At 50.2% G+C, this 17,106-nt stretch overlaps 1 protein-coding gene across 1 annotated transcript in view; it reads left to right on the top strand.

Annotated features, from left to right (window-relative positions):
* Nucleotides 1–17,106, top strand: part of RFTN1 (raftlin, lipid raft linker 1) — a 175,154-nt gene that overhangs the window by 134,204 nt on the left and 23,844 nt on the right. Inside the window, exons 6-7 of the mRNA XM_084903306.1 lie at nt 404–607; nt 8,446–8,561. Coding sequence (XP_084759432.1) covers nt 404–607; nt 8,446–8,561 — 320 coding nt within the window. The remainder of the gene's footprint in view (nt 1–403; nt 608–8,445; nt 8,562–17,106) is intronic.

Below are 17,106 nucleotides of genomic sequence, written 5' to 3'. Positions count from 1 at the left end.
TATGTGCCTGTGTACATTGATGACTTTTGTGTGTGTGTGTGTGTGTGTGTGTTTTCAGACCAGCTCTCCCAAGTATGTCTGCTTTTTCTTTCAAAACACCTTTGTGTGAATTTCTGAGATTCTCTACTCTGTCCTTCTCTCAAACACCTAACTGCACGGATGAATCATTCCAGATAATATGCTATGCCCGATTCAGAGCTTCTAAGTCTCCACTTGGAGTTCATGAGGCTATGTCCCTTTCAGGGCACCCCTAGCTCTCTGCCTGAAATCGGGTTTTATTGTCTGGCAAGGGCACTCCCTCGCCGAGATTTCACCTCTGAGGTCATTTCCCAGGCTCCTGAGAGAGTCCACTAGACCCAAGGAGGCAGCTCTGACCCCTGTCTAAAGGCTTATCTCCCCGCAGAAACGGAGATCTTCGCCCTCTTCAACAAACCGAAGAGCCACCAGGAGTGCCGGCAGTACTACACGGTCAGCATTCCGCTCCGGGTCTCCACCAACGGCCAGGCAGTGAGCAGTTTGGATGCCAACTGGCTGGAGCACATGAGCGACCACTTCCGGAAAGGAGGCGTGCTGGTGAATGCCATCTTCTACCTGGGCCTGGTCAACGGTATGGAACCCACAGCCCTGGGGGGCCCTGGAGACCCCTGCCTCTCGTTATTGTCCTCTTGGCCCCGTGGTCGGCAAACTGGGGCTCTCGAGCCACAGGCGGCTCTTTGGCCCCCTGAATGTGGCTCTTCCACAAAAATACCACTGCCTGGGCAAGTCTGTTTTGAAGTAGTGGTGTCAGAAGTAGTTTAAGTTTAAAGAATGTGGCTCTCCAAAGAAATTTCAATCATTGTACTGTTAACATTTGGCTCTTCAAAGAAATTTCAATCATTGTCCTGTTGACATTTGACTGTTGACTGATGAGTTTGCCGACCACTGCCCTAACCCATCTTCAGAGCCTGCTTTGCTCCGAGAACTCGGCGGCTGATAAATGCGCTGCATTTGATTTCTCACGAACACGCCTTGAGGCGTTTTCCATAAAGCCCGCCACCTATGCTCTCTCTCTAAACCTCGCCAACTCCTAACTCTCTGGGGATCAGCCAGGGGTCAGCCAGATCTTTTCTAGAATGCCAAGGACAGAGGCGTGATTCTGTTTCACTGGTGGTGGTCTCCATCTGTGTTGCTTTTCAAAGATTCTCCCCCCCCCCCCCCCCCCCGGTTTTGTTAATTGCCCCCTGGGGATCATGCCTCTCCGAAAGTGTGAATTGTTTGTAGACACCCTTACAGTTTGGAGTAGCAGTAGCAGCACCTCGGAATTAGCAGCAGAGACGTGCTCCGAGCAGCCTGGCTCCCGCGAGCTCCGTGGGGACACGCGCTGTTCCCGGGGCTCGTGGCCCCCACGACTCCCTCCCCGGGGATGGGGGATGGGTTCTCTCTGGGGGTCGTTGCATGGGGTGGCAGCAACACAGACGGAGATTGCTGGTGTCAGCTTTGCGAAGGCAGAGAGCAAGTCTGCCCGACCTGGGGAAATGTGTCGAGCAATGAGGAGGGTTTTGGGGTTCACACAAAGCACGTTGAGTCACTGGGGGTGCATCCACGCTGGGAGGCAACTGGGGAGTGGGGCCAACAAGCCCGCCTGTCAGTCAGCAGGACTCCCAGGTAAGCGAAATGTTGCACCGAATCTGTTAATCCCACAAAACGTGTGTGTGTGTGTGTGTGTGTGTGTGTGTGTGTGTGTGTGTATGTTGGTGGCGGGAGGGGGGGGGGGGCATCAACAGCGCAGCATCTGGGTTGTTGAGTCGTTTTCTCTCAAGAGTTAGCAAAGTCAGGAATGGAGTTGGATTTTGCATGATTTGCCACGTCAGCAAACACACACACAGCAGAGACATCAGTCTTCATTCTGGATGTACCTTCTATGTGTCACCCAAAGCTTTTGGAACACTACAGCACAGACAGGTCTCAACATTGGACGCCCTCCCTTGTTACTATAGAAATATCAATAGCTAAGTTAATGTGGTAGCCTAGTAGCAGCCGGCATCGGGTGGTAGAGTGGTCAGAGCCACCTGTGCGGTGGGTGAAGGACATAAGAAAGGTGACAGGTTCGTTATGAACACGTCCCGAGCAGCACTGTCCCAAATAGGACTTTGTGCCATGATGGGAATGTTCTATTTCTGTGCTGTCCAGTATGGTAGCCACGCGTGGCTAATGACCAGTTGAAATATGGCTAGGAGGGCTGAGAAGTTGAATTTTAGAATTTCATTTCCATTCGTTTAAATTTTCAGTGACTGTCCGGCCAGTGTGGTCAACCCAGACACCAAGAGGTCGCCGGTTCAGTTCTCAGTCAGGGCACAGGCCCAGTTTGTGGCTTGATCCCCCATGGAGGGCGATGAATGATGTTCCTCTCTCATCAATGTTTCTATCTCTCTAGCCCTTTCTCTTCCTCTCTATCAAAAAAAAAAAAATCAATAAGTTTCAAGGACTGTGTGTGGCTAGTGGCTAGTGTATTGGACAGCACAGTGCTAGCTTATCCATTGCATGGATGGAATAGTCCGTTCTGTTCTCTGGCAAGGTCCGGAACCTCCCTGTATACAAGGCGGCTTTCCATGGTGCTTGCCACGTCCCCTGAAGCTAGAGAATGTCACCATCTGTTCTGAGATGCACCACAACACATGGTGGCATCGGCTTGGGGGAAATGTTCGCAGCCCTGACTCATCAGCACTTGGGGAGAACTCTTCTCTTCCTGCTTCCTGCAGGGACACCCCATCTCCCATCTTGGGTAGTGGTCGCACCAGCTCCTTTTATATCCTCTGGGCCAGGGGTCCTCAAACTTTTTAAAGTGGGGGCCAGATCACGGTCCCTCAGAGAGCTGGAGGGCCGGACTATATGAACTACTAATTCCTACTGTAACACCTCGGCTGCGCTCACTGCCCAAAAAACCTGGCGGGCCGGATCAGACTCCTCTGCGGGCCGCATGTGGCCCGCGGGCCGCAGTTTGAAGACCCCTGCTCTGGGCGCTCCCGGAGGCTCCCTGTGGTCCCTGTGGTCACGCACCGTTGTGCATTTCTCCTTGGGGAAGGCGGATGGTTCATTGGGCTCACATCTGAAAGCTGCAGGGAGGCACCGAAGGTGCAGCCAGCCGCTGGTCATCCCCATCCCCCACTGGGGGATCAAAAGAGACGTTTTTTTGTCTTTGACCGCCCGCACACATCAGGGGCAAGCTGAACCCAAGAGGTCACCTTGAACGTTCGCAGTGCCGTTCACTGTCTCTCTGGCCATTGTGGCTTTGGCAATGGAGGCTGAGTCTCCTCCACTCCTCCCCGCCCCGTTCTTCCACCGTCTGTCCAGCCACACAGACTTTTCCTCTGATTTGACTCGGGTGTTTGAGATGCTGTTCTGTCCTCCGTTGGCTTTAGCTGCATTCAATCCAGCCTTCCTGCCTGGAAGACACAAGGTGAAATTCCCCCTGGCAGCGCAGCTGTGGGCGCCTGCACCGATCCCGTGGCATCTCCACGGCGAGGGCTGTGCCACATCTCTGTCTCAGGGGCGGCTGCAAAACTCTCAGGACCAGAATTCATTTAAGCCCTCTCAACATTCAAACCCGATTCCACCCTGCGTGCTTCTGGCAGGAGGGAGAGTGTGGCTTGGGGATAATGCTCAGTGGGTTAGGGCGTGTCTGCTCTGGAAAAGCCCAAGGTTTCCGTTGGCCAGGGATGAAATATGCATATGTGCTTTTCCCAGAACTGGAAAGAAAGAAAAAAAAAAAAGCAAGGTATTTATTCATAATTAGAAAAGGAACCTGTTTCTAAGAAGACAATTAGTGTCCTCACAAATAGAGCTGGAAGCACATCTTTAAGCTGTTTGCCATCTGGAAAAGCACCCGTCTTACTCCTGCCTGGGTCTTTGTACTCCAGATTATTTTCCACAGAGTCGGAGAGCTCACGAGAACTTTGTCCCATAAACAAGGCGATGTTTCAGCCCAAATTACACAGCTAAGATTCCAGCTTCTGTTTTCGAGGCTCTGCTCCCCACGACATGGAAAGACTCGCATGTCCTCCATCAAGCCCCACCAGGTGGGGGGCATGGCCTGAGGTCCCCTGTCAAGCCCCACAAGGCCCGGGCGGGGGGCACAGTCTTAGGTCCCCTGGCCCAGCACCAGGAGTGGGGGGCACAGCCTCAGATCCCCCATCAAGCCCCTCTGGGCAGGGACACGGCCTGAGTGTCCCCGACCCAGCACTGGGGGTGCACCTTGAGGTCCCCCCTCAAGCCCTGCTTGGTGGGGGCACGGCCTAAGGCCCCCTGTCAAGCTCCACCTGCTGGGGGGCATGGCCTGAGGTCCCTGGCCTAGTGCTGGGGTGGGGGGAGCAGCCTGAGGTCCCCTAGCTCAGCACCAGGAAAAGAAGTGCACCTTGAGGTCCCCCCTCAAGCCCCACTGGGTGGGGGGCATGGCCTGAGGTCCCCTCTCAAGCCCTGCCAGGTGGGGGACGCTGCCTGAGGTCCCCTGTTAAGCCCCACAGGGGCAGAGGAGGGCATAGCCTCAGGCCCCTGCTGATTGCTCCTTAAGGCTCCTTATGGGAACTTGGCCTCAGCTGTGGGTGCAGCCATCTTTGTGACAGAGTGATGGTCAGTTAGCATATCCCCTCTTTATTAGATAGGATACTTTCAAACCCTCAGACAGGTCCTGTGTGCCCTGTTTACCTTAGGAGGACCAAAGAGCTAGGGGTGGAGGGAATGGGAAGAGAGAGTGAGGTCGGTCCAGCTGCTCCTGGTAGCTGCTCCCTTGGAATGCAGCCGTCTCCAAGAACGTTTGGCCTGGTGGTTCCAGGCCTGGATTCTCTCTCTCTCTCTCTCTCTCTCTCTCTCTCTCAGCCAATTAATAATGTAGGTTTCACTTATAGCATGAAGTGCATTTTCTCTTGGGCCATAGCACATCCTTAACATCGCATTTCAGGCGAGCCCATGTATAGAAAGCTGTGCAGATCATAAGGATATATATAGCTCAGTGGATTTTCACAAGGTGATCAACCCGTGTGACTGGCTCCGTGCGAAGCCATGAACTGTGCCTGGCCGGGTACCTCACACGCAAAGGCGGTGACTCAGAGCATGTCTTCCTCGGTCGGTTCCATGGCGCTGGACTTACAGGCTCACCCCGACTGTCACTGACGAGGAGCCTAGGTTATTCGCTGCTTCGGTGCAGGAAGGAAGGCCGAGGGCTGGAGGAACAGGGACAGGCAGCAAGCCGGCTTGCTTTGTTGTTGTCAGCAGATCAGCGGCAGTGTGATTGGGCAGCAACGTGACACCATCAGCCGGGACCGGTTGATCCATAATTACATGCGGTGGGGTTAGAGGTCAGCATGACAACATGTGCAATTATGGTCCTGCGGCAGGTGCGTGCCATTCCTGGAACCAAGGTGGTGCCTCGAGCACCATGCAGTGCCTGGTGGGGAGAAGGGCTTTTCGGAGAGCCAGGGAAATCTGTCCTGCCAGCTGCCCCAGGGTGGACGATGGAGTCCAATCGAGCTGCTTACAAAGAGCACAATAACATTTTTTCCTAGGCCACATACATGGACCACGTGTCGTGGTGTGCGCGTTTCCTGCCAGATGTTGGGAAGAATAGCACCTCGGGTGAGCCTGCAGGTTGGCTTGCTGGACGGAGCGTTAATGTGTCAGAGGCTTCAGGGGAAGAGCCACTGCTGCCTCATAGAATTTACCTCCTGGGATGAGAGAGCAAAAAAAAAAATCTCCTTTCCCCACTTCCTTCTTGTAAATCAGAAGCTTGGAGTGTTAAGGTGGCCTTTTGCCAAAAGACCAGCATCAAATATTTATACAGGACCAGGGCGCATAGCTCTCCGTGCACAGGAGGGGAGCTGCTTTACTTTTGTTTTTAAAAAATGCAGTGATAATGGAGTGTTTTCCAGAGATGGAGGGCGAGCTAACCTTTTGCATCGGGGGCCTTTGCTCCAAGATAGAGCTATTTATATATACCCGGTGTGCAGGCTGAGCTAGAGAGCAATGAGGAGACGGGGGTGGGCATGGCCGTAAAACAGGATTGTTTAAAAGCCCAGCTGTCTGCTCTCTGTGGTTCACTGGCTTTTTTGCTGTTACAGATGACCAAATTGTGACAGCCACTCTGAGCTTGCTTTGGAGTTAAGTAGGTGAATCAGCACTCTGGATTTGAGATAGCAGAGCTGAGAGGTAGGAAGACAGAGGCTGGATGAGGTGGCTGGTAGTTAAGGGTCTGGCTTGTTCCTACTTCATGGCCTCAAGTGCCGCTGTACCTCTCTCCACTGACCTCATGACCCTTCTCCCAGCCCAGACCTGCGTACCTCTCCCCACTGACTTCACAGCCCTCCCCCCAGGCCTGCAATGGAGAGGAAGGGGCAGCCAGGCCGGGGTGGGAAAGGAAGTCTGGACTGGCTACAGCATCTTCTCTCCCCTCTGGACCTCCCCTCGGCAGCACAGTGCCGATGGCAGGCTAATCACCCGCTGTTTGGATCCAGTTGGACCACGTTGGGCACTTGACTATGTAAAGTACATGGTAGGCACCTTGTAGGGCTTAGAAGTTTTTCTTTGAGGACATCTGTAGGTAGAGATTTTGGAAATTGGGTAGAACCTATTATTGTAGAGGCCTCAAGGGGATTTGTGCTGTGTGGCTACAATCCCAAGGAATCCTTGAGCATCTAATGGTCTCCAGCAGCAGGGGCTCCAGCAGGGCCCAGCTTTCAAGATGAGCTAGGCGATGGTCCATGCTTGTCCTGGACCCCAACATTCTCATCGTTCAGCTGAAGAGCAGCTCTGTGCTTCTCTGGTCACCTTTGCAAAATGTCTCTTGGGAAGGCATTGGACAAACATGGGGGGAAGCTTTCTAGCAGAGCAGACGAGAGCTTAGAAGTTTTGCTAAGGCTGTTCGATAACAGATTCTCAGGATAGGAAGCAGATGAAAATTGGAGCTTGGTATTGATTAACCTGTGGATCTTACTTGAAATGAAGCCCAGGATCAAGGTACTGGCAAATTTGGTGTCTGGTGAGACCTCTCCCTGACCTGTAGACAGCTAGCTCCTTCTCTGTATCCTCATATGGCCCTTCCTCTGTGCAGGGACCAGGGAAGGGGTCAGGTGTACAGCAGACCTGACAGATTAGCACCCACCCTTATGACCTCAATGATTTCCTTAGAGCAGTGTTTCCCAAAGTGTGGTATGCGTACCCCCAGGGATACGGGAAGAGTTTGGTGGGGGTACGCGTTGCACCGGAGTTCGGTGGGGATATGCACTGCACCGTGCTTAGCTGCACCTAATTCTATGTTCTCATGAGTATGAGGGGTACTCAGCATTACGAAAATTATAGAAGGGGTACACATATGTCAAAAGTTTGGGAAACACTGCCCTAGAGGCCCTATCTCCAAATACAGTCACTTTGGAGGTTAGAGTTTCAACATAGGATTTGACCTGGGGTATGGGGGCCACTAGCCAGTCCATAGCAGTCTGAGCAGTGATTGGTAGAGTACAATCCAGGGATCAGGAGGGAGTCTCTGTCCTCCACCACATTTCACAGATGAGAGGCCAAGTCCCTCCAAGGGATCCTATCACCTTGATAAAGCATGGACCCAAGCCACCTGCTTCTAAGTCTAATCCTCTTTCCCACAGTCTCTGATCTAAATGAATCTAGGGCATTAGGATACACTTAAAAAAATAAATAAATAAAGGCAGAAAGCTCCTCCCTTACTGCCTTCTGCAGGGGTAGGGACCCTGCTGTGATGTTCTTTATACCCTCGTTGCCCAAAACAGCCTTGAATCATGCTATTTGTGGAGTGTACGTTTGTTCAATTGTACAGAACTCGGAACTTGGCCCAGGGAGATGTTTTCAGTGATAGATCATTTGGGAAAACTCCCCTCCCCCAAATTCTGCCTGTTGACAAGAGCCGCCTGAAGAGCTGTTTGTACGGCAGCCCACATCCTGGGAACTTCCAAGAATCGGCGCAACGAGCATGCATCTGACAAGCTCAGATCTGGTGTGTCATATCTATCCCCGCTTTAAAAAAAAAAAAAAAAAAAAAAAAAGTTATCTCACCTAAATATAGGTTTCTTCTAAAAACTGCCTCTATGCGGCTGTGTTTTGCCCTGAGTAAGTTCTCCCCAGTGCATCCTGACATTGGAGCGTGGAAAAGGAAGGTAAGCGCCTGAAATCAGAGACAGTGATTGCTAACAATGAAATTTGGGCTCATAAAATCAAGGATATTATTCAAAGCGGCAAAGGTAAATTAGCCTCATTCACTCTGACGGGGCTAAGACGCGGGGGCGGCGTGTGCCTCCTCTAATTAACGTGCTGAAAAGATGTTCTGATTGGGATTATTAATGAAGGCGGTGAAAAATCTCTGCTGCTTGTAAGGCTTCTGCCACAGACAGTTTCCAGAAACCACCACCACCACCCTTTTTCTTTTTTTCCTTTTTTTTTTTTCTCCAACAGATTCCTTACACAGCTTGACAGATGGAGTATTCATCTTCGAAGCGGTTTCCACAGAAGATAGCAAAACCATGCCGGGCTACGACGCTATTGTTGTCGAACAATGGACGGTCCTGGAAGTAAGTGTGGGGTTGGCAGGGGCACCGCTTTTGTCCGGGCGGGGATGGTTTTATTTGCCTGCCGAGCCTGCCCGAGGCTGCCGCTCGCTCAGCTGCGGCTTTCTCTCTGAAAGGCCGTCTGACCCGTTGAACCCTACAGAGGACCCCTTTTTGTCTTCATGCTCCTCCTTTATCACGTTGGGGGAGGGGCCCCATGGTCCCCTTTCTGTAGGAGAAGCGCACTGCGTGTCTCGGACCCTTCAGTGGGGAAAGACTCCTCTTTCATTGGTTTGCATAGAAGTGGAAGTTCTAAGGGGGGGCATTAAGGAGGCAAACACGCCATTGGTGGCCTCCATGCTGATAATAGCAGCATCCTCGCGGGCGCTCCATCTGCCGGGCACCCTGGGAGGAGGGTGGCCCACAGGTGCTCCGTTCACCTTCACGGTAAGCTTGCCACAGTAGGTTCCGCCGCCGTGGCTCCTGTTTGGCAGATGAGGAAACTGGGGCACAGAGGTTGGGTCCCAGGCGTAACATGACCCATCAAGTGCTAAAGGATGTCTTTAGGAAATGTTGACCCTCCTTAGGCAACCACATGGCAGTGGTGAGCAGAGGAGTCCTGGAGCCACGTTTTTTCTGGGACTTGGGAAGAGCTGGGTTGTTTCTGAGACTTGGTGGTGTCATCTTTGGAGGCACTTCTCCAACTATGGGGCTGTTAGGCTCCGCTCTTGTCCACCCAGCAAATGGGGTGTGTAAGGAGAAGCCCTTTGAACACAGAGGGCTGGCTCCTGGGTGCCCTCAGCAGGCCCTGGGAGGACACAGAGAGGGTGTCGCTCTGAGGGGCCCCCGCAAACCCTGCTCCCTGTGCCTGAGACAGAGGCGGGTGCAGGTCTTTGTGAGGGGCGATGGCACATGCGCTCCACACCCCGGTGTCCTTGGGAAGTGACTCCCTCCCCTGGGTGCTGGGGAGGGGCACCCCAAGGGCACTGTTCCTCAGCCTTTAAGCCTGCAGCAGTGACGTCGGGAGCAGTGATAGGAAATAACTGCTCGCAAGTGCAGCAGCAACAGAGTACAGAGGAAAACTGTACTAATTAGAAACAGGAATTCCAAACACCCAGGGCCTGTTAGGGTCGGGCAAGGAGTCCTGAGAGCACATGTCGTGAGGAGAGTGAGGAATCAGATGATGACCTGGTTTGGGATCAGGCTCCCCCTGTCGCTTCTGCCTGACCTTGGTCCCAGTGAGCCCCAACTGAAAGTGGGGTGCACAGGAAGCGAGGCCCAGTTCAAAATGCACAGTCCAGCCAGGGCAGGTCACGTCCCCTCTCGGGACCTTAACCTTCCTCCACCACAAGATGGGGCAGTGCAGTTCACCCAGCCCACCAGTAGAGTGAAGGCTCCAGGCGGTGGTAAAATATGAAATATCAGGGGTAGCCATTGAGGCTCTTGACCCCATTAAAACAGTTTCAACACTCAGTTTGCTCTGAACCCTTGGTTATAACAGCAGGCCGTGCATGCCTGCACCCAAACCAGAAACATGTGCAGAAGCGATGGGCAGGCCATGGGGATGGGTGTCCAATCTCTTGTTGTCTGCCCATAAAAATGGCTGGCTGTGAAGGGAGGGCATTGTGGTTTCCTCAAGAAAAGTGACTTGAGCCAACAACTGGTATGTCTCAGTGGTTGAGTGTCGACCTCTGAATCAGAAGGTCACCGTTTGATTCCCCGGTCAGGGCACATGCCTGAATTGAAAGCTTGATTCCCTGTGGAGTGTGCAGGAGGTAGCCAATCAACGATTCTCTCTCATCATTGATGTTTCTCTCTCTCCCTCTCCCTTCCTCTCCAAAATCAATGTAAATATATATTTTTAAAAAGAAAGATGACTTGATAGCAGTGATCTAAAACCATCTAAGAAAGTGGTTCTCAAAGGATGGCCCCAGAACTAACAGTATCAGCACCACCCGGAAGTCATTACAAATGCACATTCTTGGGCCCCACTTGGACCTGCTGAGTCAGAAACTCTGGGGTTGGGTCCCAGGGATCTATGTTTTCACAGTCTTTCCAGGAGGTGGGGTGAAGGGGGGGGGGGGGGTTCTGATGCACAGTCAGCTTTAAGAACCAGTGTTTAAAAGACAGTAGGGGTGTGACTTCCCAGGTGTCTATGGTGAAAGACATGATGGACAGAGTTCCCCAATGATTTATCTTCTTTAACCTTTGAAATGTTCTGTGTCCTTGATGGGGAACTGCAATGAATGCATTCTGCATAAAATGTTTGTGGGAGGGAGGTATAAATGAGGACATTTGTCTTTTTAATTTGAAGAGGTCAAACTGATGGGTTAAGAAGTTTAGATCAGAAAAGATTAACATTTATTCAGGAACTTTTTCTTGGAATTGCAGATTGGTTTTCATTAGATTTGTCAATTTTATTTCTTTCTCGGATGTTTGAACTTTTTCCTCTTGACCTCTTGCATGTTTGTGCATTAATCTATTTCGTGGTATTAGTGTTTTGGATCTTGTGGTTGTCCTCTGTCCCCACCCACGCCAACACACACACACACACACACACTCACACACACACACACACAACACACACGCACACACACACAACACACACGCACACACACACAAAGCACACACACACACAACACACACACACACACACTCACACACACACTCACACACACACACAGCACACACACTCAGTCACTCATTCCAGGAATGCTTTGGCTTTTCCCCTAAGCGTCTTTGGAAATAAACCAGGATTTTAAAGACCTGTGATCAGCCCAGGGGTGAGCATTGGCTTATAAAACCATTTCTGTGTTTTCCCTACTCCATATTTAGTGACAAAAATTCAGTCAGGTTGCTAGCTTGAAATTGGCCACGATGGAAGTCTTCCACCATGGAAATTGGCCGATGCTAGAAATTAGTCTTCTTTTCCTGCCTGGGGAGCCTGTTGTAACTGTTTACCAGCACACAAAAGGGTGGGCCTTTATTTTCTCACATTTCAAATGATAAGGTACAGGTGTGGCTGGCATCCGGCTGGGCAGGAACAGATTTTCTGAATTGCATGACCAGTGGATCGATGGCTTTGGTGTTGTTCATCCGTTTTCCCCGCTCATGTCTCCAGACGTGCTCTTCCCTCTGGTGTCTGTGGAGCACCCTGAAGTTGCCCACGGTGGAAGGAGTCGGCTGTCCCATTTAGCAGCATCAGCCTCTCAAGGGGAAAAGGAGAGTAGATCCCTTTGGGGCGGACTGTACCCCTGTTGGTTTCTCTTCTTGTTTGCAGCTGACGTAGGCAGTCTTCAGGGATCAGCTCAGAGGTCACCTGCACCAGGAACCTTCCAGACTCCTTCAGGGTTAGAGACACTTCCCCTGTGTTCCCGTAATTCTCTACACATGAACCTGTTGGGCTCCTGTTGTACTCACCTTAATTAATCTACTTTTCTCCCTTTACTCTGAGCCTCTTGGCCTGGGGATGTTCAGCTTTGTTCTCCGCGTCACCCAGAAATTACTTCCTGAGTTGGGTTGCAGGCTTTTTGGTTCAGCCCAAGGGTAGACCAGTGTTCTCAAAACTGAGCTTGTACCAGAATCACCTGGAGAGCTTTTTAATACACAGTCAGATACCCAGGCTTTCCCCCACCCAAACCCCGAGTTTTCTTTTCAGCCCACTCTGAGAATTCAGCCTTGGAGGAACCACATGTACACAGCTGTGTTGCCAGCACAGCCCGGAAATGTTCAACGCAGGACAGGTTTGCCCAGAGCTCAACTCTCCAACGAGGCTCTGACCACGGACAGGGGCCCCTCCTCTGCATGCCCTCCAGGTGTGTGGGGTTGGTCCAGCTCCCTGGCCTGCCACCTTCCAGACCCAGCTACTTCCTCTCTTCCCCACCCCTTTGGCCTCTGGGGAAGGTCTTTTCAGTTCAAGCCCTGGGCAGGTCAGGCTCCTCTTAGCTTGTGGTTCACCCTGCTTTCCTGGCAACCACTGTGCTCCCAGGCCACCCTTCCACTGTGAGCACAAAACATGTCTGACCAGCTTTCTCTCTTTCCTCATGGTTGGCATCGGCGTGTCCCTTTCCTGTGAATATTACTGCTCTAAGTTCTGTGTGCTTTCAGTTCAGCCACATCTTCCTGGCTTCCCTCTGTACACACACACACACACTTTCACAAGAAGACCTACCTCACTCTTCACAGCCCTGCACACAATGCTAAATGTTGGAAAGAGAACGTAGATTGTAGAGTCTGGCCTGCGCACATCCTGGCTTGTCTTGCTCTCAGCTGCGTCACTACGTGTATGAGAAGTAAACCACCCCCTCTTTGTTATTCTACTTTTCAGTTGTGTACATGGGGACACTGGTAACAACATCTCAAAGTTGATGAGAATTAAAATAATACATTAGAAGGTTGTGAACATAGTACTTGGCATATGGTAAGCACCACTTTTTTTTATTGGTCACCTGGTCTGGTATCATCAATTAGAAAGATCCTCTCCCTATTGCCTTGATCTTGTTCTAAAAGCACAGACGAGATTGGGCTAGGGAAAGTGTGGAGTCAAATGCAAATAGTTGTGTCTTTTCTCAGTTGGAAAACTCTGGCCAAAATCAAAGGCAGTTGTGGATAGGATAAAAGTCCACCCATAGGGCATTCGTATTGGGCATTTTTGTTTTACATTCTTTGAGTTTACAGTCCAGAGTGTGAGCAGAAAGGGTAATTCCTTGCAAAGAAGGTGAATACTACCTGGATGAATAAGCAGAGAGTAAGATTCGAGAGACAGAGAGAGGGACTCTCTTCTCTCTGAGTGTGCACATCCTTTGGCCTGAGCCCCCAGCAGAGTTTGTGGATACCATCCGGTCCTTTGAGCTATACAGGCTTCTTCATCTCCATTCCCTGGAGTTCCTCAGTGCTGCTTAGAAAATGTGCTTCCAACCATAGCCCATTCGGCTCAGTGATTGGAACATTGGCCCTTGGACTAAAGGGTCATGGGTTCAGTTCTGTTCAACAGCACGCATCTAGGTTGCAGGCTCTGGCCCAGTCTATGGAAGGTAATCAATTGATGTGTCTCTGTCACATTAATGTCTCTCTCTCTCCCTCCCCCCACCTCTCTCCCTCTCTCTCTCTCTCTCTCTCTCTCTCTCTCTCTCTCTCTCTCTCTCTCTCTTTCTCTCTCTCTCCCCCCCTCCCTCCCTCCCTCCCTCCCTCCCTCCCACCTTCCCTTCTTTCCTTTCTCCCTCTCCCTCTCCCTTCCACTTCTCTCTAAAAATGAATGGAAAAAATATCCTCGGGTGAGGGTGTATAAAAAAAAAAAATAGTGCTTCCAGAACAGAGCATCAGACAGCAACTAAAGCACTTTTAGCTTTTAGCAGATGCGATTGGTATGGAGGCTGGTGGATTAATTGAAAAGTCAATTAATTTTAAAAAGAGCCAAAAGAAAATTTTTATTCATATCTTACATCGTTTCTCTTAATGTGAAATATGTAAACACACATCCAGTTGCCAATCTTTTTGAGTCTGGGGTCTGCTGGTTGGAATTCCGCTTCCTCTTCCTTGTACAAACCACCCCCAAAGTGCCCTGTCACCAACGTCCAGTGTCAGGAAAGGGGTCTGGCTGCAGAATCCTTCTATTGTCATGAGTTCCCCCCTTCCCCCCGCCCCCCAGTCTTTTCCATTTTCCCTCTCCCCCTACATCTAATTCAGCCACGGTTCTTACTTTTAAGCAAGTGTCCCTTGTCAAGTCTCTTCGGCACATTCTACTTAATTTTCCTAGAAACAACTTCTTCTGCACTTACTATTAGTGTAAATAACTTAAATTAAGGCACATAATTATCATAATGGATCTTCCTGACCTAAATGGATCTGAGAGCACATCAGACTCGCCGTGATGTGCTCGGCGGCTGAGATCAGAGGAGTGCCAGCATCCTAGAGAGCAGCCTGCTCCCTGCGAGGACTTGGCCCCCCTGAAGCTGGGCGTGGGCTTTGTGGGCGCAGCTGGAGATGGAATTGGCTTTGGAGCATTCACTACAGATTTCGTTACGTGAGGTGCTAGGTAGGCAGCTCTGTCCATCCTCTACCTGTATGTTCCATCTTTTGTTGAATTGACTCCCAGCTCACCTCATCCAACAGCTTCTGTCCATTTTTATAGCATGTTGAGACATTTTTATTATGGTTATCAACCTCGCACATTTGGAGGGATTATCCCAGCTTTGGCTTCTCTGGAGGTTTTATGTCTAAGGTGGCACCTGTCCTATCCAATTTCAAACAGACTAGATGGAGGACATGATCCTTTGGCATGCTGTGGGACTCTCTCCTCCAGTCCCTAATGCTACCCAAACCTCTCTGCAGAGGTTACAAATGGCCCTACTGTTCCATCTCACATGTCACCCTTTCATCCCTCAAGGACGCATCAGAGGCCTGATAAGGTGCACTTCTGTCATTGAAGTTCACTCTGGGGCATGCCTCCGCCCCACCTGTCCCAGCACCTTTTCCAGCAACACATTCAATCCTACTTATTCTTCACAAACACCTGCAGGCTGCTGGGAAGCCATCTTTTCTTTCCAAGGGCTTCCAACCATCTCTTGAACAATCAACACTTGGATCTGCCAGGGAGTAACTCCCATTTCTATGGTTCCTAGAATTCACCACCACCTGCTCTGACAAGGGAGCCAGTATTTGTTCTTGTTAAACCATCTGGTATTTTTTTTTTCATTGCCACAGTTTCTCCAAGATAATTATTTTGGTACTGAGACCAGAGCCTTTCATGCCAAAGACAGCAGTCCTCTGCCTTCTTCCTGCGATAGAGATCATTCCCATGAGTGGTCACTGCTGTGAAGGGATCAGGGCTGAAGACTCAGCCCCTCCCAGGATGTAACTCCACTCCTTTACCCGCCCAGAGCAAAGCACGGCGCAGGGGAGGTCCACCAGCTGGTCAGGGCATCCTTAGATCCTTGTATCAGCTCTCTCAGTGCTTTCCCTTTGATCCATTCCTTGTGTCCCTCCTCAGCTTAGATAGGGACACACAAAGGTGCTGAACGGCAAGGCCCAGCACCTTTTCTTTTAAACGCCAGGTGTGTAGGTTGGATGAATGTAAAACGGGAGGCTTGCTCTGGAGAGCAGGCGGCCAACCTCTGTTAAAAATTGTAAATGCTCATCCTCCTCGTGACTCCTCGTGGCCACACCTCATGTCCATCTCTTCTAGGGAGACACTCTTTGTTCACAAGAAGGTATAGACCAGGACATCGTTTCAGTGTTATTAGTAATAGAAAGAAAGGAAACAGTGGGCATGTCCATCAGTAGGGGAATGGTTATACAAAGGGCGCTACCTTCTTGTGAGGGATGCAGCCATTCTGTATATTCTGAGGAAGGAACTCCAGAAAAACGTTAAGTAAAAAAAAAAAAAAAAAAAAAAAAGGTGCATAATGACACTGTGATGGTTAATTTTATGTGTGAATCTGGCTAGGCTATGGTACCCACTTGTTAAGTCAAACATCATATATATAGGCGAATAGCCATATATGTATCTGTATCTCTATCTCTGTCCATCTTATTGGTTCTGTTTCTTGGGAGAACCCTGACGAATACAGATATAAACTGATGATGTTATTAATGGGGTTATGTGTGTGTGTGTGTGTGTGTGGCGGGGGAACTTCACAAAACTATATGACGTATTTTCTGTGGATATGTGTAAATGCAGGAAAAAGGCCCAATAACTAACAATGATTATGTGTGACTTGGTATGGAAGGGTGGGAGGTAGTTTTATCTGAATTATTTTTATTTTTATATAGAGAAATGGTCATTTTACTTGGGTGATTAACAATTAATTTTAAAAAGATAGCTAGTTTCATCTCACCACACTTTTCCTCTCTTGGGCTTTGGATATACAGTGACCCTTGAACAGTGCAGGGGTTAGGGGGACCAACCATCCACACGGTTGGAACTCTGATACAACTTTTAAGTTGGCCCTGCGCAGACACAGGTTCCCAGCCATGGATCAAAAGTACACTGGACCCTTGAACAGCTCAGGTGTGAGCTGCATGGGTCCACTTGTGTACTTATTTTCCGCTGTAGAAAAGAAAGTAAAATAGGAATCGAATAATTCCACTCTCTGTTGTTTTTAGTATATTCTTTTTTTGTGAAATTCTTGCTTTGAACATAATTTTAAAAGGGGTGTGTGTGTGTGTGTGTGTATAGTCGCATACACCCAAACTCATTCTAGGCTTGACCTTCCTCCTCCTTTTCGGGGTTTACTTCACTTAGGTCAGCACCCCTGGAGGGCCAGGTACCTCCCTTCTGTCCTTGTAAATCCACACTCATCAGTCCCTAAGACTCACTGATTCCCTTCGGTGCCTCCTACCTTTATTCTATTATAGAGAGAAGGGATGATGTGTGTTCGGAGAGGTGGAGTGGAACGGGGGAAAGCAGTGAAAAGCCTGGGAGAGAGGTCCCACGGTGAGAGAACGGTGTGGTTAGGATGCTTTCCACTGTCCATAGCAGAATATCCAACTAGAAGTGGCCTAAACAGTAAGCATTTTTAATCTCATCTCCCCGGAAGAAGGAGACGTCAGCTTTTCCAACAGCTTAAGG

Source organism: Pipistrellus hanaki, assembly GCF_964339955.1.
Source record: "Pipistrellus hanaki genome assembly, chromosome: 13".
In the NCBI taxonomy this organism is placed as follows: Eukaryota; Metazoa; Chordata; class Mammalia; order Chiroptera; family Vespertilionidae; genus Pipistrellus; species Pipistrellus hanaki.
This window is presented reverse-complemented; position numbering and strand designations above follow the sequence as displayed.